The sequence below is a fragment of the Crinia signifera genome, chromosome 4 (genome assembly GCF_055691185.1).
Source record: "Crinia signifera chromosome 4, ASM5569118v1, whole genome shotgun sequence".
Classification (NCBI taxonomy): Eukaryota; Metazoa; Chordata; class Amphibia; order Anura; family Myobatrachidae; genus Crinia; species Crinia signifera.
This window is the reverse complement of record NC_139220.1, coordinates 21,394,960-21,416,968: the sequence shown is the minus strand read 5'-3', so window position 1 is coordinate 21,416,968 and position 22,009 is coordinate 21,394,960. Positions and strand designations below refer to the sequence as shown.

At 46.2% G+C, this 22,009-nt stretch overlaps 1 protein-coding gene and 1 long non-coding RNA gene across 2 annotated transcripts; both read right to left on the bottom strand.

Moving 5' to 3' along the window:
* Positions 1-2,554: 2,554 nt before the first annotated feature.
* Positions 2,555-12,487, bottom strand: LOC146072248 (uncharacterized). The gene is made up of 3 exons (XR_014473004.1): positions 12,106-12,487; positions 5,568-5,619; positions 2,555-2,632 (listed from the first exon to the last, which is right to left on the bottom strand). It is a non-coding gene; the product is annotated as an uncharacterized LOC146072248 (long non-coding RNA).
* An 883-nt stretch (positions 12,488-13,370) lies between these two features.
* On the bottom strand, positions 13,371-21,980 carry CD14 (CD14 molecule). The gene is made up of 2 exons (XM_083181387.1): positions 21,488-21,980; positions 13,371-18,040 (listed from the first exon to the last, which is right to left on the bottom strand). Exon 2 carries the CDS (start codon positions 18,030-18,032, stop codon positions 16,629-16,631), a length of 1,404 nt encoding a protein of 467 aa, XP_083037513.1. The 5' UTR covers positions 18,033-18,040; positions 21,488-21,980; the 3' UTR covers positions 13,371-16,628.
* Positions 21,981-22,009: the final 29 nt, after the last annotated feature.

The window sequence follows — 22,009 nt, the reverse complement described above, 5'->3', positions numbered from 1 at the left end:
TCGTCCTGGTGTGTACCCTGCATTACTAGACGCCGTCCACCACTAGTGGTCGACCATGGTATTGCCGACCTAAACATGGTTGATCCTCTATCCTGAGCACTGCACTGCGGAGATAGTGGTGGTAGCAGTCTGATACTGTAATGTCCCTTTCAGACCGCACTTTTTACCCGTTATTTTGCAGTTTTTTTTACAGTTTTAAAACGGTAATTTGTGCGGTCTAATACCCCTTTCACACCGCACTTGTTAAACTGTATATTGCCCTTTTTTTCCCACTTCAAAACGATTAAGGCTGCAGTGGGAAAGCGCCAGAGTTGAGTTACCGGTTAAAGATAACCGGTATTTCAAAACGTTTAAAAAGCGTCCTACACGTTTCAGAGCCGGTTTTTATGCAGGGAGAATGGCTCTGAAACGGTATTTAGTAACAGATTCCAGACCTGTGATAGGCTGTCCCCTGCATTCTGCCTTGAAACGTGTTCAGGGGATTAAACGGGTTGACTGATGTGAATGGTACTTAAACGGTATTTAAAACGTTAATCTACTGCAATGGGAAGGCTCAGACCCGTTTTAAATACCATTTAAAAATACAGTTTTTTAAAACGTTTTGGCAATGTGAAAGCGGTATAAAAGGTGCAGAGTTAATTTACTGGTTCTATTGAACTGGTATTTCTAAATGGTAATAAAGCAGGGTCCTACCCGTTTTTTTTCATCCACTGTTTTCTATGGCTTAAAACGGGTTCAGTGTTGTGAAGGAACAAAACTGCATTAAAATACCATTTAAGACATGCGATGTGAAATGGGTTTTAGCTGACAGACCCGTTTTTAGAAACGTTTTAAAATACCTGGTCAAAGCCAGTTTTGCGGTCTGAAAGCAGCATCACTTGTGCCATGCAGACACTCCTCCGTAATGTTATTTCCTGAACATAAGTATATTATTGCTATTTACTCTAGAAAATAATAAGAAAAAAAAAGAATTTTCTCTTACATTTCACAGGAGAATCTTATGCAGGGAAAATAGTTTTTTTTATTATTATTTAATGTTCTCATTAAAATATAATTAAATACACTTCTCTCCAATAACTAATATGCCATTATTAAAATAATTAGCATTTTTTTGTTAAGCTAATAAAGAATGCCTCTGTTAACTGCTAATTAACTTTTGACTACAGAACGACATCCAGCTGTGCATTGTGTCATGTAGTCTTTAGTTTCCCGGCCAACCCAAGTCTTGAATCATTGCAGTATTATATTTCTAATTGAGTTATAAAGAAAATGTATTCCTACGCCAGCTTGTATGCAGGCGTCCTGTGACCAAGGGCATAACTACCATAGGTGAGAGGGGTGCAGCTGCTATGGGGCCCAGAGCTGAAGGGGGCCCCTCTTTGCTGTCTAAGTAATATATTTTACATGCATTTATCACCATCAGTTCCTAAATAGGGGGCCCTTACAAACTTTTGCTATGGGGCCCATGAATATCTAGGTACGCCTCTGCCTGTGACCCTCCCCAAATCCCTGCACCCTTCTCTCCCATACAGCAGGTAGAACTCCACATTCTTGTCAGAGGTTTGCTTAGGAGGGAGGGAGCAGTAGGGACCACTAAACATGGCTGCCTGTGGCTACAGTTACTATGACGACATAAATTTGACACTGTGTTATGTCGACAGGTTCAGAATGTCAAAATATTCCGTCAGAATGTTGACATGTTCATAATAACAATGTATAATGTTGACATTCAAAATGCCAATTTGGTTTTCACCCCAAATAGTGCCAGATTAAGCACAGGGCGAAACGGACGGTCTCCCCGGGCCCCAACACAACAGGGATCCCCACACCGGCATTGCTGCAGTGGTGGAAGGTGGGTGGCAGGCAGCGGGGTCGGGCAGCGCGGGGCGGGCAGTGAGTCCCTGCAGCAGCTGGGCACTGCAGTCAGCTGCGGAGTCCCTGTGGTGGATGAGAAGTCAGCGGCGGGGTCCCTGAGGTAGATAAGAACTAGTAGCGCTACTAGTTCCCATCCGCATTAGGGACCACGCCGCTGACTGCTGACCCATCCCACACCCGCACTACCCACGCACACATGCCTCCCCCACCCACACCACCCCAGCTCCCACACCCACAACAGAAAACTGGCTCTACTATTAGGCAGCTTTAGGCAGCTGCTTAGGGCGCTGGGATCTGGGGGGCGCCAGTGCCACCAAGGTTACAAATCAAAAAATCAAGGATGTCTATGAGGATCCTTGTTGTACTTAATGCAGGTGACGACTGTGGGACGTCTAAAACTTCAACTCCATACTTTGCCTTGAGGCATACTTCCCTACTTTGTTGCCCCTCCTCCTTGTACTCTGTTGTGGGTGGCAAAGGGGAGGGTGCAGAGGGCCTCCAGGGAAACCAGGGGACTTGTCCACCTTCCCGGGGGGCTGGGAGGACCACACCATTTTTGGGAGCCTCACTGCAAACATTCCGGAATGTTTGTGTGCTGAGAAGCCTTACACTGGCCCTGGAATCACCTAGTATATATACCCACACACACACAGTCAGTTAAAGAACAGCGCAGTTATTACCTTTGTTTCCATCTCAGTTTTGTCTCGAAATATTAAACTTTTGTGGTCGTCGTTAACACAAACTGTTTTGTCTTGTTCTGAAACGACGAGAGATATTATATAGTGAACAGTTAGATGTGCTGTTACACATGTGCTTATTATTACATTATTATATTTCATTTTGATCATTACTATAAGAAAAACCGGATGATTTGCTCTTAAAAGATCACATTTGTCTAAAAAAACAGAGTTACAGTTAAATCCAGCATTATATCATATAAAAATACACTCATATAAATATACTTTCATTAGTAACAAGAGTAATGTAAAGTCATTTTTAGATACACCCTCTGAGAGGCTGCGCCAGGCATCTGAGGTGTATAAGAGGGGTTTAGTTGTAGTTTTAGCAACACTGGGGGCGAAATGTAATAGGGTGCGATTTTTTTGCTTGCAAAAAAATCACATCAATACGCACCTTTAAAAATCGCATTTTTTGCAGTGAATTCACATATGTAATGAGATACAAATTTGCGGCAAAAAAGTGCGATATGGTGCGATTTCGGCCGTTTTGGTACTTGTTTCCTAGCATGGCGCCCGTCGCCTTAACCTAAGGTATGCGATGGATGCGACCGATGCGATTTCAGGGCTATTTTTAGCCTTTTCCCCGACAATTAAAAAATCGCGTCCGTCGCATGCCTTAAGTTAAGGCAATGCGACCGATGCGATGGACGCGATTTTACATAGGGAACAATGTTAAATGGTCCAATGGACCCGATTTTCCACTGCATACCCACCCTTATGGGTATTTTACATGTGAAATGCCCCCCCCGCCCATTGTTAACGCGACCCCACGATGAACGCCAACCCGAAGCGTGGCGAGCGCAGCGAGCCCGCGAGGGGCGGCGGTACGCGTCCTCCGACCTTTTCATACCCCCACTATCCACGTTGGCGTGGAGTTGATTTCATATAGTGTGGCGAGCGCAGCGAGCCACCGAGCCCGAAGCGTGGCGAGCGCAGCTTAATACCTGTGAAGTAATGCGCGTCCCCTCGCGGGGCTCGCTCGCTCGCCACGCTTCGGGTTCTGTGGCTCGCTGCGCTCGCCACACTATATAGAATCAACTCCACGCCGACGTGGATAGTGGGGGTATGAAAAGGTCAGAGGACGCGTACGCCGCCCCTTGCAGGCTCGCCAAGCTTCGGGTTGGCGTTCATCGTGGGGTGGCATTAACAATGGGGGGGCATTTGACCCATCAGGGTGGGTATACAATAAAAATTTGGGTCTGGGGGGCATTTAACATTGGGCCCAATGTAAAATCGGGTCTCAGGGACCATTTTACATTGGTTCCGATGTAAAAATCGCATCGAACCCGTCGATCGCATCGCATGCGATTTGGTTGCATGCGATGCGATCGACGCAATTTTTTTGGACCCGATGGATACAATCAAAATCGCAGGCGCTGTGCTAGGAAACAAGTACCGCCGTTTTTACCCAAAAATCTCACATCTAAAAAATCCCACCCTATTACATTTCACCCCAAAACCTCACTTACACTGCCCCTCTGGTGTTCCGCTCTCACCTGCAATGCCCCTCAGGTGTTCCCCTCACTGCAAGCCCCTTCAGGTGTTCCCTTTTCACCTGCACTCCCCTCAGGTGTTCCCCTTCCTGCACCGCCCCTCAGGTATTACCTCCCCTGTACCACCCCTAAGGTGTTCCCCTCAACTGCACCTCCCCTCAGGTGTTCCCCTCACCTGCACCGCCCCTCAGGTATTCCCTCACATGCACCGCCCCTCAGGTGTTCCCCTCAACTGCACCGCCCCTCAGGTGTTCCCCTCACTTGCACCGCCCTTCAGGTGTTCTACTCATCTGCACCACCCTTCAGGTGTTCCCCTCACCTGCACTCACCTCAGGTGTTCCCCTCACCTGCACCGCCCCTCAGGTGTTCCCCTCACATGCACTGCCCCTCAGGTGTTCCCCCTCACCTGCACCACCCCTCAGGTGTTCCCCTCACATGTACCACCCCTCAGGTGTTCCCCTCACATGTACCGCCCCTCAGGTGTTCCCCTCATTGTGCACCACCCCTACGGTGTTCCCCGCACCTGCACCGCCCCTCAGGTATTTCCCTCACCTGCACCGCCCCTCAGGTGTTCCCCTCAACTGCACTGCCCCTCAGGTGTTCCCCTCACCTGCACAGCCCTTCTGGTGTTCCCCTCACCTGCACCACCCCTCAGGTGTTCTCCTCAACTGCACCGCCCCTCAGGTGTTCCCCTCACCTGCACCGCCCTTCTGGTGTTCCCCTCATCTGCACAGCCCCTCAGGTGTTCCCCTCCCCTGCACCACCCCTCAAGTGTTCCCCTCACCTGCACCACCCCTCAAGTAATCCCCTCACCTGCACCACCCCTCAAGTGTTCCCCTCACCTGCACTGCCCCTCAGCTGTTCCCCTCACCTGCACCTCCTCTTTGGGTGTTTCCCTCACATGCACCGCCCCTCAGGTGTTCCCCTCCCCTGCACCACCCCTCAGGTGTTCCCCTCATCTGCACCACCCCTCAGGTGTTCCCCTCACCTGCACCACCGCTCAGGTGTTCCTCTCACCTGCACCAACATCTGGTGAGTGGCCTAGTGCTGCTGTCAATGGCAATATATAAATAATTTCCTAATGCATTGTAAGCCATGTTTCTGTAGTTTGTTGCCATGTGTGTCATTGTGGCTATATATTACTGCTGGTGATGCTGGAACAGGGCCGCTGAGAGGTATGCTGGGCCCCGGTAACATTTTGGGGTGTGGCCTAACCACCTCCTGCGGTTAGGCCACGCCTCCAAAATGTTTACAGGGGGTGAAAAAACACTCTAAAGTCAAGGGAGGAGTGTCATTGTCTCCTCCCTCAGCAGCAGCAGCAGCAGCAGCAGCAGCACACACTTACCTTCAGCATGTGCTGTTCTGACAGGGGGGGGGGGGGGGGGTGGGTCGGACCAGGCTGGAACCAAATAATATAGAAATGCCATAGTTAAACAGAGCATATTAAAACAAGCATTACCTTCTGTCTGCCATAGTCCTACCACAGCCTTCACACACACGTCTTGTCCTAGCTGAAAGCAAAACATAACAGGCGTGTTACAGGGCGCTGACACAGAACATTGGGCCTTATTTTGGTTCATTCTTTCTGACAAAATCCTTCTTAGATGGACAAAACCATGTGCACTGCAGGGGGGCAGATGTAACATGTGCAGAGAGAATTAGATTTGGGTGAGTAATTTTGTTTCTGTGCAGGGAAAATACTGACTGCTTTATTTTTACACTGCAATATAGATCTCACTTTGAAGTAAAACCCCACCCAAATCTAATTCTCTCTGCACAAGTAACACCTGCCCCACCTGCAGTGCACATGGTTTTGCCCATCTAAGAAGGATTTTGTCAGAAAGAATGAACCAAAATAAGGCCCATTATCCCACAGGATTGTTGCTAAATAGGGGATCCTTACAAACTTTTGCTATGGGGCCCACGAATATCTAGGTACGCCTCTGCTTATCAATGTTTATTTATTTTCAATAGTATGGTTAGTAATTGTATAGGAGGCCAGTTCCATTATTGTTAGCCACAGACAAAGGGGTGTGGCCTAAACAACGGGGACATGGGAACGCATACTTGCCTACTTTTGAAAACTAGTTTCAGGGAGATTATAGTTGGTAGTAGAATTTTGCACAGTGCCCTATTGAGGGGGCGTGTCATGCTCCACCCAAAGGGCATGTCTAGTTCCATATATGGAGAGATTGTGAAGGTGGCACCTAGAAACGTGGGTGTGTACTGCTACATCTGAGAGGAATCTTTTAAAATTACTTATATCCAAATGTAGATGAGACCCAAAGCAGTTAGTAAGAGCTACTATACTTAGCTGGGAAATGGTGCTGGGAAATGGTGCTGATGATTCAATGTAAATGTACCGATGGGGCAGGCCTCTTCCTTGCTGGCGAATCGCCAGAACGTCAGCGGTGGCGATCCGCCAGCAGCCTGCCTCACCATCTTACTGAGACGCGCGTGCGTCTCAATCTCCGTCGGCTGGGCGACGGAAACCCTGTCCGTCTCCGCCTCAGGGAGATGGACAGGGTTAGGGGGGGGGTGCAGGCAGGCGGCGGGGACCCCGGGTTACCGCCGACAAGCCGGCGGTGACCCAGGGGAGCGGCTGAAAGCGCAGTCGGAAGGGGACGCGCGTGCCTCTTGTGCACGCGCGTCCCCTTCTCGCTATGCAGAGGGCGCTGGCGGGGGATGGCTGCTGGCGTCGCCATCGCCATCCCCTGCCAAGATGGGACCTGCCCCATCTGTATCTGTCTCTCATTCCTTTTTTCCCCAAAAATGTAACAGTGTAATGTGGACTATGTGACATGAGGGAGATTGCTAGACTTATGAGGGAGAGAGGGAGATTGCTGCTTTGTCAGGGAGTCTCCTGCAGAATGCAGGAGGGTAGTCAACTATGAATGGTCAATGGACGGATACAGGACTGGACACAGCATTTATTATTGCTGGGGGGGGGGGGGGGGGCGGGTCTGGGAGCTGCCTAGCTGCTCAGGGAGCCCTGGACATGCCACCAAAATTAAGAAAATGGAGGGTCCTTATGCTAGGCCACACCCTCCACTGTAGACCCCTCCCTTTTGTCACGACTCCACCTCTTTTAACAGAAGGCACACCTCTGATGCCGCCAGGTCTGCTACCTCCATGCTTACAGTTGGGAGATATGTAGGTCTATCTATGTACACTAGTTTATCGGACCCAGAATATACTGAGTCACCTCAGTCTCCACCCCCATGCTTAGCTCCACCCCTCTCTGGAAACCCCCTCCTGCCCTTTCCCTTATGTTATAAATGCATAAGGTCTGCACAAGAGAGATTCTGTGCATCAGACTGTAACTGGTACTGCTTTAGATTTTGGGTTTATATACTAAGACCTGGGGCCAGTCTAGATCAGGGTTGCCTACCCTCCCGGAAATCTGGTCCCCCCACCGGTCCGTGGGACCGAATGATGCATATTGCATCATTGTAGCCCTGCCCCCCCCCCCCCCCCTCCACTGTGCAACGCCTGAAATACCGGCATTGCATGATGGGGGGGGGGCGATCACTCTGGCCCCACCCCCAAAATGTGCCATACCATTGTAGCTCCGCCTGCATCCCACTTCTTTCTTATCCCTTCAGCAACCCCGCCCCCCTGCCTGAAGGAACTGTCCCAGAGAGGCCAGCCATAAAGTAGGCAACCCTGGTCTAGATGCACCAAGCTTTAAAAAGGGATAGCGGATAGAGAGGGAAAACTACCAGCGGTACTTGTTTCCTAGAACGGCCACACCGATGTTGATCGGGTCGGTCGCATCGCATCGATCGCATCGCATGCGACCAAATTGCATGCGATGCGACCGACGCGATGGTCCCGATTTTTACATTGATTGAAATGTGAATTTTACATTGGATTCACTGTAAAAGTCTCCCCAGACCCCAATTTTAACCCCCTCAACGGCACCCCACGATTGACGGCAACCCGAAGCGTGGCAAGCGCAGCGAGCCCGCGAGGGGCGGCGGTACGCGTCCTCCGACCTTTTCATACCCCTACTATCCACGTCGGCGTGGAGTTGAGAATATAAAGTGTGGCGAGCGCAGCGAGCCACCGAGCCCGAAGCGTGGCGAGCGCAGCGAGCCCCGCGAGGGTACGCATATAACTTCACAGGTAACCTTCGCGGGGCTCGCTGCGCTCGCCATGCTTCGGGCTCGGTGGCTCGCTGCGCTCGCCACACTTTATATTCTCAACTCCATGCCGACGTGGATAGTGGGGGTATGAAAAGGTCGGAAGACGCGTACCGCTACGCTCGCCACGCTTCGGGTTGGCGTCAATCGTGGGGTGCCGTTGAGGGGGTTAAAATTGGGGTCTGGGGAGACGTTTACAGTGAATCCAATATAAAATAAGGTCCCAGGGACCCTATTCACATTTCAATCAATGTAAAAATCGGGACCATCGCGTCGGTCGCATCGCATGCAATTTGGTCGCATGCGATGCGATCGATGCGATGCGACCGACCCGATCAACATCGGTGTGGCCGTTCTAGGAAACAAGTACCGCTGGTAGTTTTCCCTCTCTATCCGCTATCCCTTTTTAAAGCTTGGTGCATCTAGACCAGGGTTGCCTACTTTATGGCTGGCCTCTCTGGGACAGTTCCTTCAGGCAGGGGGGCGGGGTTGCTGAAGGGTTAAGAAAGAAGTGGGATGCAGGCGGAGCTACAATGGTATGGCACATTTTGGGGGCGGGGCCAGAGTGATCGCTCTGTGGGCAGGGCTACAATGATGCAATATGCGGACCCCCGCCGACAGGGGGGGGGGGGGTCTCAGGAGAAGAACAGCATTCCGGGAGGCTTGCCCCCTTTTTTGGAGGGCCAGGAGGGGGACCAGATTTCCGGGAGGGTAGGCAACCCTGATCTAGACTGGCCCCAGGTCTTAGTATATAAACCCAAAATCTAAAGCAGTACCAGTTACAGTCTGATGCACAGAATCTCTCTTGTGCAGATCTTATGCATTTATAACATAAGGGAAAGGGCAGGAGGGGGTTTCCAGAGAGGGGTGGAGCTAAGCATGGGGGTGGAGACTGAGGTGACTCAGTATATTCTGGGTCCGATAAACTAGTGTACATAGATAGACCTACATATCTCCCAACTGTAAGCATGGAGGTAGCAGACCTGGCGGCATCAGAGGCGCTCGCCACCGAGCCCGAAGCGTGGCAAGCGCAGCGAGCCCCGCGAGGGGACGCGTATAACTCCACAGGTATACGCATCCCCTCGCGGGGCTCGCTGCGCCCGGCCCCCTTCGGACTCTGGGGCTCGCTTCGCTCACCACACTTTATTCTCAACTCCACGCCGACGTAGATAGTAGGGGTATGAAAAGGTCGGAGGACGCGTACCGCTACGCTCGCCACGCTTCGGGTTGGCGTCAATCGTGGGGTGACGTTCACAATGGGGGGGGGGGGCATATACAATGAGGAATGGGCCATATTGGCCCATTTCCCATTTTTTGCCCGATTACAATGTTAAAAATATTTTAACATTGAACCCTATGGCAAAATCGGGTGCATCGCTTCGGTCGCGTGCCATGTTAATGCACCCGACCGACGCGATGGACCTGATTTTGCCTTTGCCGGCAAAATGGGCCTGATTTCAAAGGAAATCGGGTCCATCGGGGGTAATCGTGTACCTTAAGTTAAGGTACACGATTACCCCCGATGGTGGCCGTTCCAGGAAACAAGTACCCTACCAGCCAGCCAGCTCCTAACTGTCATTTTTCAGACTATTTATACCAAATCAAATTGAGAATGACCCTGAATCGCACAGTGTTAGAAGCATTCGATGCAGATTCGATCCTGAATGCGCTCAAGTCCCTCCTCCACTGTCACCAATGTTAGGAGGTACATTATGCTTTGTAAATGACCTCCATTCAGAATATCACAGGTACAGGTATGGGTATAAGAAAGCCTTCCCTTTATCATTGTTACAGTAGCCGGCTAAAAACATTTATTTACGTATAAACAGTGTAACTGTTATCATCTGTCAGCCCTTTCATTATTAATGAGGTTGTCTGCATTTCTTTGCCGCTTCGCTGTACGGAGATCAACTGAGATGAGTAAAAATTAAGATGCTCTTAAGAATCCCATTAATTATTAAGCAGAGCAATGAAAGCGCTTGCACGGCAACTTTAAATACAGTCGTTTAAAAAAAAAAGCAGCCTTTATATTGTCCACGTAATACTAATATGTGCTGCTGTGTATAAGAGAGGGCGACACCAGAATAATCTGAAGGGTGCGGCAGACGGCAGGGTTGGACGCAGTGGAGGGACTTTTTGCCATACGCTAAAAACCCCAAGAGTACAGTAAAGGAGCGGAGTGATCCACCAGCGAAACATAAATTACAGCAGACGCCGGGCAAATAGAGTTCTCAGCAGCAACCAGTTCTGCCCAGAAGTCAGGGACCGGTGCTTTTTTTCAGGGCACCAGCCCCACCAGGATAATTATGGCTCTGTTCAATGGCCCATCTCACTACGGTTAGGTCTAAATTGAAGTGGGCTAAGGGACCTCCTGATGTCACAGGGGAGGAGAGGGGGCGGAGAAAGGAGGAACAAGCTCCGAACAAGGCTCCAAACGGACCCTCACATGTCTCGCATCGCCCGCCATGCTTCGGGCACGTTGCTAAAGGCAACCAGCGGTGGTGTGGATAGTGAAGGAGCAAGCCCCCCCCGGCCTTGCTCCTCCCCCTGGGCGTGAAAGGTCCTTTAGCCCACTAGAATTTAGCAACTGCCATCTCACTACGGATCCCGCCAGCTGCAACATTTGCATATTTTTGCATAACCAATGCCTGGCGATAGAGGACACAATTCAGAACTGCATGGAGATCCATACAATTCTTATGGGCATTCCTGGGCGGTGACTAGGGGGAGTGTATTTCGTTGACAACCTTTTTGGCGGGCACGCTGGTATCATACTGGACTTCATTGAAACCACAGAGTTGCTCTAATGTCTAATGAGGCGGACCGATGTCCCTTTCAGGGTGCTATTTGAGCCCCGAGGCTGATTACAGCTGCAACCCATTGACCCAAGCATTAACATCACTTTGCAGCGATAACTGAATCAGGCCCTTAGTAAACATATACATAAATCACGTGGTGCCAGCTAAATATGTTCTATACTGTATAAGATATACAGAATACTAAAGTAGACATTTATGGTAATAAGGAAATACTTGGTTCAAAGTTGTATGCAATTGGGTACATAGGGGGTTATTTTGGTTCACTCTTTCTTACCAATTCCTTCTTAGATGGACAAAACCATGTGCACTGCAGGTGGGGCAGATGTGACATGTGCAGAGAGAATTAGATTTGGGTGGGGTTTTACTTCAAAGTGAGATCTATATTGCAGTGTAAAAAAATAAAGCAGCCAGTATTGTACCCTGCACAGAAACAAAATAACTCACCCAAATCTAATTCTCTCTGCACATTTTACATCTGCCCCCTGCAGTGCACATTGGTTTTGTCCATCTAAGAAGGAATTGGTCAGAAAGAGTGAACCAAAATAACCCCCATAGTAAGCAGTAATAAACATAGGGGGTTATACTGGTTTGTACGCTCGCATGCGAACTTGCATGCAAGCGTGATGTTTATTTTCTACGCTTGTGCAGGGTGCGAGCGTTCACAGTGAACAGAGTGTTCGCCGGGCGCACGCATTCACCACAGATTTTGTTTCTGTGCAGGGTAAATACTGGCTGCTTTATTCTTACACTGCCATTTAGATTTCAGTTTGAACACCCCTCACCCAAATCTAACTCTCCTTGCACATGTTGCATCTGCCCCACCTGCAGTGCACATGGTTTTGTCCATCTGCAAAAAAAATGCAGCTTTGCTGACAGGTGTGATTCAGGACGTCAGTAAATATCACTTACATGAGATCATTGTTGCTCTACATCTCAAACCATAATAAAGACAAGTGATAAAAAATGTGTATGCTCCTATCGAAATTCATAACACATAAAGGTAATATATTCCAAATGCATCTGCAGCTCCTACCTGTCCGATGTCCATTTTGCTATAGTAGAAAGTCGTCTGAAGGTCAGTCTACAGTTTCCTTTAATGTTTAATACGTTTCTGTTTGTAAAGATATCGGGTTCCGGCTGTTGGGTTCCGTGTCATAGAACCTTATTACACAGCACAAGATTTGCCCTCCTGAATATGGAGGTTGTTCTGGTACACACACAAAGCTGCGACTACGCCCCCCCCCCCCCCCCCGAAGGAAGCGGGCAGGTAGCTGACATCCTCTGACATCACCTGCCCACCTCCCACACCCGCGTCTTAGGGAAACTACCATGGGAATGCCCATCGTTTTCAAAGGGAATAGCCCATGAAATGCTGGGCGTTTCCATGGGCGCAGCCCATTCACTGCCGCACCGCGTCCCCCGCCCGCACTGTTAGGTGCAAAGGGGACGGCGAGCAAGCAGTTTACCGCACCCGCTCGCTCTAAATGTCTGCATATGCGCATAAATGTACATGCGCAGACCCTAAACATTGCTCCCTGACGCAAACGCGCGGGGGAGCTAACAAAACAGAATAATCCCCTATGAACGAGGGGATGATGTCATGCTGCACTGTATTCCTTTCTCATCTTAGCGCCAAAAAGGGTAATTCTGGTGACCCTAGTAAATGCTGATGTCATTCTGGTGTCCCTAGTAAATGTGATGTCATTCTGGTGTCCCTAGTAAATGTGATGTCATTCTGGTGCTCCTAGTAAATGTGATGTCATTCTTGTGCTCCTAGTAAATGTGATGTCATTCTGGTGTCCCTAGTAAATGCTGATGTCATTCTGGTGTCCCTAGTAAATGCTGATGTCATTCTGGTGTCCCTAGTAAACGTGATGTCATTCTGGTGTCCCTAGTACATGCTGATGTCATTCTGGTGTCCCTAGTAAATGTGATGTCATTCTGGCGCTCCTAGTAAATGTGATGTCATTCTGGTGACTCTAGTAAATGTGATGTCATTCTGGTGCTCCTAGTAAATGTGATGTCATTCTTGCTGCTCCTAGTAAATGCTGATGTCATTCTGGTGTCCTTAGTAAATGCTGATGTCATTCTGGTGTCCCTAGTAAATGCTGATGTCATTTTGGTGTCCCTGGTAATGCAGAGGACATAATAATTAATATGTATACCCCTTAGTAAGTATTCATAATATCTGTAGTAAGGTAACAAAACGTACATGTGCGCGGATAGTAATTACCCGAGTTGTGCCCCCCTGGTATGAATTGGCAATACCGGACAATAAAGACTCCAACACCAAATAGATACTGAAAATAAAATTTTATTCAAGACATTTATTCAAGACATCTTTTGTAAACCCCGACAATAATGCATAAGTTGATCTGTCGAGGGCAAAAACTGTAATACAAAACCATATATAAAAAATATGGTGTATAAGAAAAGCAAGTCACATTCCTGCCAGCAGAGCAGCAGTAGCAGTGGCATTTGCCACCAACTGGAGCACAAGTTACGTAAAATGCTTTGCTATAAAAGTTACTGATTTGCAGTAAACTGCTGTGCTGCATGTGCACAGATACTGGCTACTAAGACTTAGTGGTCTGGAGACAAATGGTCTTTATATGTGCCCGTATGCAGTTGTAGAACGTGCCAGACCACTGTCCATACATCTGTTTGGCACTGGGGCCAGATAGGGGCCATCGTAGAGATGCTGCGATTTTTGGACAATTCGTTCTAAAATGACCCAATTGATCTCCACAATTGCAGTATTTATGGGCATTTAAAAAAAAATTAAAATAATACCAGAATGGGACAGATAATTACATCAGAGAGGGCAAACAAATAGCCATGGCTAGGAGACATACCGACAATAGCGCGGAGTTACATGGAAAAAGCTGTAATAGATAATGGTGAGTATAAAATGAGTATTGTGTATATGTATTCAGATAACGTCCTCACAGATGCGATATCATTGTCTGATTATTGCACTATAAACCGTTGATTCAAATATTTTCCGTCTTCCCAAACTGAGCTGATGCATTTCAGCTGAACTCTAACAATCTACAGTAGCCTTGGTGTCAGAAGTGGGTCAAAGGGTGTTTTTTCTTTCACATCCCTCTGAAACTCTGCATTTGCAAACCATGCATAGCAGTACGGTGCCAATTTAGGAACCTAAGGGGTATATTTAATGAGCACTCATATTTTGGGTGTGAAAAATTGGCGATTTTTGTAACTTCTTTGCTGATTTATTTTTGGTGGGAATTCAATTATTCTTCGTTTCTCAGGCCTAAAAAAATGTTACATTTTCGGGCGGAAACTCATAGGATCCAGGATAAGTTCTCAGCCCTATAGGTCCCATTCAGGTTAGTTCGGCAAGCTATGAGTATCGCCGAGCCGTAGACCATGCACTCAGTCCCCAAAACATCAGGACGGGGCCGAACTCGCAGTATTGTGAGTCAACCAGAATCACCCCCACAGACCCCTCCATGTTGTGCACAGAGTGTTGCATCACTTGTACATAGAATTCCCCCTTGCAATGAGAGACTTTCCATCTGTACAACACCCAGTGCACTAAGAATCACACCTTGCAATGGAAATTCTCTCCCCCTAGTCTACATAGGCAATGAAAGCTGCTTTGTTCAGAGATTCCACAATAATTCCAGATATACAACTCTGGTTTTATGCTCTATGGGGGTGAAGTACCGCCAGTGACCACTAGAGGTCACTCAACGGACTAAATTCATAACAGAAATGAAAGCTATTTTTGCAGGGACACTGTTCTCTTTCAAGCTTGTTGGATATGGAGAGAGGGGGCTGTGAACACAGAAATTGGAGGTAGGAGCAGATAGGGATTGGAGGTGGGGTGAAGAGTTTGTCAAATAAAACGGTCACAGCTCAAAGTGAAAATAAAAACTGCCACAGCTCAAAGTGAAAGAACATTGCAGAAGCCGCCATTTTGACTGGCTTTTAACTAGTCCCCTTTCCTGTAGAATCCTTTAATAGACTAAAAACCTACGTTTTACTCAAGCATTTTACTGATATCCACTGTTAAGCTTGTTTTGTATTTTGAGCTGTAAAGACAATGGTACAGCACTTTGAGTCCTATTGGGAGAAAAGCGCTATATAAATATCATTATTATTATTATTATTATAGTCTGAAACAGGCATTCCCAACCACGGTCCTTGAGGCACACCAACAGTGCAGGTTTTCTAGATATCCAGGCTTGAGCACTGGTGACTTAATTAGTATCTGAGGGATTCTGATTAAACCATCTGTGCTGAAGCCTGGATATCACTAAAACCTGCACTGTTGGTGTGCCTTGAGGACCGTGGTTGGGAATGCCTGGTCTGAAATGTGTGTAACATTTGGGCATATTTAACAATGTTCAATGTGATGTTGTATTCAGAGGTATATTATAAACTCAAGGGCCCTCCTAAGCAATCATGTAAAAAAATTCCATTCACCTTTCCAATTACCACTCTATTTACTACTTACACGTCCTAATCTTTTATTTTTTATTAATGACTGGAGGATTGCTTGATCCAGGATAAGGGCAATTAGCATGCTGACAGCCAGTCACTGCCTGGCTGCAGGCTGAGAGGCAGGTAGAGAATGCTGCACTCTGATTGGTGGGTAGCTACTGCAGACATTAACCAATCAGCATGCTTACATCCATTCACTGCCTGGCTGCAGGCTGAGAGGCAGGTAGAGAATGCTGCACTCTGATTGGTGTACTACTCCAGAGGAAGTGCATAAACAGACATTGCACTATTACTGAGTATGAGTAATCTCTTTCTATACAGTTTTAAAACAAAGTTGTTGTTGCTTCATGTTGGGCAGCCTGTCGCCGTTACATTGTCGGGGCTAAATGAGAAAACTTTATCGAAAACTATTCCACAACAATGATTTACTGTCCCAGAGTGTCAAGGGGGACTCACAAATTAGGGAGACAACTGCATGCGCAGACCGCCCACCATCGGAACGGGGCCAAGTGGGTCTGAATTAGTTTAGAAATCCATCTGCCTTCTGAATATGGCCGCCCTTGAGTGAAAATTTATTAAATCTTTGAGATAGATAAAGTGTAGCGGTTGTCCATAGCAACCAATGGACCTCTACAGCAATAATTTATCTAGCCCCCTCTATACAATGACTCTACTTTTATAGACTGTGCTAAGTAAAATGTTTGACACATTTCCCCCTTGTTCCATGCTAGACCATTATGTCTGACAACACATCTGGTTCGCCTCTGTCTGTCTGCCCCTCCCCTTTCGGAAGTAAGGTCTAACGATCAGGGCCCTCCTCCTACGGTTTTCTGCCACCCCGCTACTTATGTCAATGTCCTTTGCTGATGCCGCTATATTTATGTACCCTGAACTTGTCCGCTATTGTATTCAACTGTAAGTCACTGTTTTGCTTATTCGTTTATGTCATCTGTCATTGGGCGCTACGGAGCCATTGTGGCGTCATATAAATAAGGGATAATAATAATGATAAAACAAAGGCCCATATCTTTGCCAATACCAATGACGCTGTCTTTAGATATACTTAGTCATTTTGCCGCGTCCTTAGGATTGAAAATGCACACTGTTCGAATTCCCAGTCTGTATCTCTTGAGATCTTGATTTATTGCTACGCTGGATCTTCACAAAGCAGATGATAATAGCTACACACAACAATAATATTCCAATGCATATCACTACTATCAATAGAGATGTGTGGCACTCGAAGAACGAATGGTAGACATCGCTGACCAACTTATCCTTAACCAAAGCGGGGGTCTCACACACATATCCGTTTGGCCACTCCTGAATTGTTAAACCGGACTTGGCAATGTCCTTCATCTCTTCTACAAAGGAGCAAGAGCACGTGTATGGAATATGGTCACCTTTAAAACGTCTCAGATGTTTAAAATACTGTAACTGACCTCCTTGCAAATTCTTCATCGGATTCCCATCTACAGCTAGGACCTGTAGAAGAGGGAAGTTGCCCACGTTGGAAAGAGCAGAGAGCTTATTGTAAGATAGATATAGCTCTCTCAGTTTGCCCAATGATATATTGAGAAGTTCAATCTTGTTGTGACTTAAATCTAAAACATCGCAGTTTTCGGGCAGACTAAAATTGACATATTCCAGCCCCGTGTAAGATAGATTTAGGTGGGTTAAAGATGGCTGCCACTCGCAGGAAGAGTTTGACGTGGTAAAGAAATTATTCTGGCTTAAATCTAAATGTATTAACTGGTCATACTTGCCGAGCGTTTGGCAAACTCGCTCGAAATCAACCAAATCGTTCTTTCGGAGCACTAATGCTCTGAGGTCGGAAAAGGAGCCATAACAGAACGAAGAGTTAAGGTCTTCATCTCGAAGAAGATTTTCCGATAGGTCTAGAGAGGACAGAGCTTGGAAGTGAAGACCGATGTTACAGGGAATACTCCTTAATTGAGATCTCATCACCGTTAATTTCTCCAGTTTAGACATCCAGTTGCCAAACCCACTGAAGGCAGAATCTCTCTGGAGTAATGGGTGGGAGGACACGCGGATGAATTGCAACGATGATATGAGAGGCGGTACTCCGCTCTTGGAGGTTGCAACTGCTTTGCCAACAAAGGTTGTGTTTTCAAATGCAAGTAGCTGGACTGGGATTGTGTGCACCCAGTTTATAAAGGTAGACAAAAATTCCTCGGACATCACTATGTTAACAAAATTTATCTTGGTCACCGGAACGAGGATCATGCCCAGAACCTGTTCCATCTCTATGTTATAGGTCATAAAATCTTCTGTGTTAATGAAACTTCCTCCGTTAAATTCAAAACTTTTGGCGTTGATGCAGGAAATGATGCGCATGATATTGGCAAAGTCCAGGTGCGAGCAGTGACACTGTTTAAGGTCCCTGTTGTACAAGCAATCACCATCGGCCTTCGTCATCTTCTGAACAAAGAGGAGAATGACGACAAGAGAATGGATGATCTTCATTTTTGGATCTGGAGGTAAAGGCAACAAAAGAAATAACATTTTGTTACAATGATATAAAAACTTATTTTATGACATATGAAAAACATTTAGGGTCCGATTTATCACCATCTGATGGTGCGGATTTGCTGTGATCATTTCGGCCCATTTGGTGGATGTATCAACTATCGGGGGACAGAGCTTGTTAGAATACTCATATCATATCAGGGTATTTTTTGTAAAAAAAATAATCAGAGTAAGGGTTGCACATCAGCCACCGCCGACATTGCTGCTACTACCACCGGTGACAAGCCATGCCCCCCCTCTTTCCCCACCGCTGGTCATACTGACCTACACATGGGGATCGGTGATTGGAAGGGCTGCCAATCATCAGGGTTCCATGCTGCAGTAACCTCCAGTGCTGTAAAGTGAGCTGCCGCTTTGCAGCATTACTTCACTGGAGCAGCAGAGAGTTCCGATAACTGTCAGCCCTCGCCGGGGCTCTGATCACTGGTCCTTGGGAAGCTACTAACTGCCATATTACAGGCTGTGTTTGAAAAATGTCAGTTAGGACCTGATCGACAGGTACTTTGGAATCTTTTTACGGAGACCTGATTGCACGGCTGCAAATTTGCACGACGGATGATTATCGATGCACCGTGCATGCCTTGCCTATGGGCCACAATGGGCGTGCGTGTCCCCGACTGCGATCAAGTCCTGCAAAGGGAATCAGGCTCAAAGCGCTAACCGACTAGCTTTTAAATTTCATTTTTCAAACCCAGCCTGTAAGCTGGCAGTTAGGAGTCGATGGGCTGATCCTGTCCACTTTATCTCCACCCAAGGCTTAGTAAATAGCCCCCGTTATCTCCACTCATCACTCTCCAAGGCTTAGTACATCTGTTCCTCCGTTCAACACTAAAGGCCCCCATACACTATGCGATTTTGGGCCGATATCATCCGATTTCGGCACTTTGTGCCGATAATCGGGTGAAATCGGCCCAAAATCGCAGGTGTGTGATATCTGATCCAATCCGATGCGCACGGGACCGCACGGGGCCGGGCGGTGATGATCATTGATATCAGCAGCGCTGCGGGAGTCGGGACGGGACGCGCAGTGGCGGGTATTAGATTTTAAAATACCTGTCAAATGACTGGCCGTTCTCTGATTGGCTGAGCTCTCAACCTGTAGAGAAAGGATGGGGAACCTTCGGCCCTCCAACTGTTGTTGAACTACACATCCCATACTGCCCTGCTACAGTTTTGCTATATGGCCATGCTAAAACTGTTGCAAGGCATGCTGGGATGTGTAGTTCAAGAACAGCTGGAGGGTCAAAGGTTCCCCATCCCTGCTGTAGAAGAAGCAGCTGTGATTTTTTTTTTTTATTAATACACAGCTATTTACTGTTTACTATGCAGTGATAACTCTGATGCAGTATAACAGGTATATATATATATATATATATATATGTATATACACATACATACAGTATTTATAATATTATCAAATTATGTAATTAACCCTTTGAGTGCCAAGATGAGAGGTGAACTGTTTGCTTGGCAATTTTCAAACCTATTTTGACAATTTCACTTGGCACTCAAAGGGTTAAGATGAAAATGCTGCTACGGTTACACTGATTACCACACACAGATTACAGGAACTTTATCGTTATTATCACAGATAATGCCTATTCATTCATTCAGATGTTCTTGTGATTATAAGCAAATGTTTTGTGCTAAAATACTAAAATAATTAAATAAATCACGCTCTAAAAGATTACAAATGACTACCAGTGACAAATAACCCCCCCATATAAGGACCAAGACTAAAACTACCCCTCCATATAAGGACCAGGATTAGAAATGTTCCTCTATATAAGGACCAGGATTAGAAATGTTCCTCTATATAAGGACCAGGATAAGAAATGCTCCTCTATATAAGGACCAGGATTAGAAATGCTCCTCTATATAAGGACCAGGATTAGAAATGCTCCTCTATATAAGGACCAGGATTAGAAATGCTCCTCTATATAAGGACCAGGATTAGAAATGTTCCTCTATATAAGGACCAGGATTAGAAATGCTCCTCTATATAAGGACCAGGATTAGAAATGTTCCTCTATATAAGGACCAGGATTAGAAATGCTCCTCTATATAAGGACCAGGATTAGAAATGCTCCCCTATATAAGGACCAGGATTAGAAATGATCCTCTCTATAAGGACCAGGATTAAAAATGTTCCTCTATATAAGGACCAGGATTAGAAATGTTCCTCTCTATAAGGACCAGGATTAGAAATGTTCCTCTATATAAGGACCAGGATTAGAAATGTTCCTCTATATAAGGACCAGGATTAGAAATGTTCCTCTCTATAAGGACCAGGATTAGAAATGTTCCTCTCTATAAGGACCAGGATTAGAAATGTTCCTCTATATAAGGACCAGGATTAGAAATGTTCCTCTATATAAGGACCAGGATTAGAAATGTTCCTCTATATAAGGACCAGGATTAGAAATGTTCCTCTATATAAGAACCAGGATTAGAAATGTTCCTCTCTATAAGGACCAGGATTAGAAATGTTCCTCTCTATAAGGACCAGGACTAAAACTACCCCTCCATATAAGGATCAGGATTAGAAATGTTCCTCTATATAAGGACCAGGATTAGAAATGCTCCTCTATATAAGGACCAGGATTAGAAATGCTCCCCTATATAAGGACCAGGATTAGAAATGATCCTCTCTATAAGGACCAGGATTAGAAATGTTCCTCTATATAAGGACCAGGATTAGAAATGTTCCTCTCTATAAGGACCAGGATTAGAAATGTTCCTCTATATAAGGACCAGGATTAGAAATGTTCCTCTATATAAGGACCAGGATTAGAAATGTTCCTCTCTATAAGGACCAGGATTAGAAATGTTCCTCTCTATAAAGACCAGGATTAGAAATGTTCCTCTATATAAGGACCAGGATTAGAAATGTTCCTCTATATAAGGACCAGGATTAGAAATGTTCCTCTATATAAGGACCAGGATTAGAAATGTTCCTCTATATAAGAACCAGGATTAGAAATGTTCCTCTCTATAAGGACCAGGATTAGAAATGTTCCTCTCTATAAGGACCAGGACTAAAACTACCCCTCCATATAAGGATCAGGATTAGAAATGTTCCTCTATATAAGGACCAGGATTAGAAATGTTCCTCCATATAAGGACCAGGATTAGAAAAGTTCCTCTCTATAAGGACCAGGATTAGAAATGTTCCTCTCTATAAGGACCAGGATTCGAAATGTTCCTCTCTATAAGGACCAGGATTAGAAATGATCCTCTATATAAGAACCAGGATTAGAAATGTTCCTCTCTATAAGGACCAGGATTAGAAATGTTCCTCTCTAGAAGGACCAGGATTAGAAATGTTCCTCTCTATAAGGACCAGGATTAGAAATGTTCCTCTCTATAAGGACCAGGACAGCGTAACTTACTTTATAGCCGATTTGAAAGTTCCTGCTTATGTTGTCAAATCCTCTTCTTCATTCCTTAGCTACGTCGTGCTCCTGAACGGACGCCAGCCCATGTTCCGTCTCCCCGCCTTCTTATTAGAGTTTAGGGAAGAGGGGAAAAAAAAGGGAACTCTTAAAATAACACAGAGGACAGACTTCCTATTGAGAACTCTCTATGTCATGACAACATTGCTGGAGTCATTCTACGTCCGCCACAAGCTTATCCCACCCAAGAAGGCAGGGATAAGACGTTCGATGCTACTGGTGAACATAGATTCCGGCAATGTATTTTTTTTTGTTTATTTTTAGTTTTTGTTACTATTTCTTAGACCATTATAATAATAATATTAATAATGAAAGAACGGATGATTAATGGTCCAGAAAAAAAAATAGTATGTACAGAATGAAAAACAGACGCAGTAACCCACAAAGAGAGATTATGGGTTAAAGGTCTGATGCCAGCTGGAGGCAAGAATGTGTTCAGTGAGGAGGAAAGGAGAATGT

Coding starts and splice junctions, on each gene's coding strand:
- CD14 (XM_083181387.1), bottom strand. CDS start 18,032: ATGAAGATCATCCATTCTCTTGTCGTCATTCTCCTCTTTGTTCAGAAG.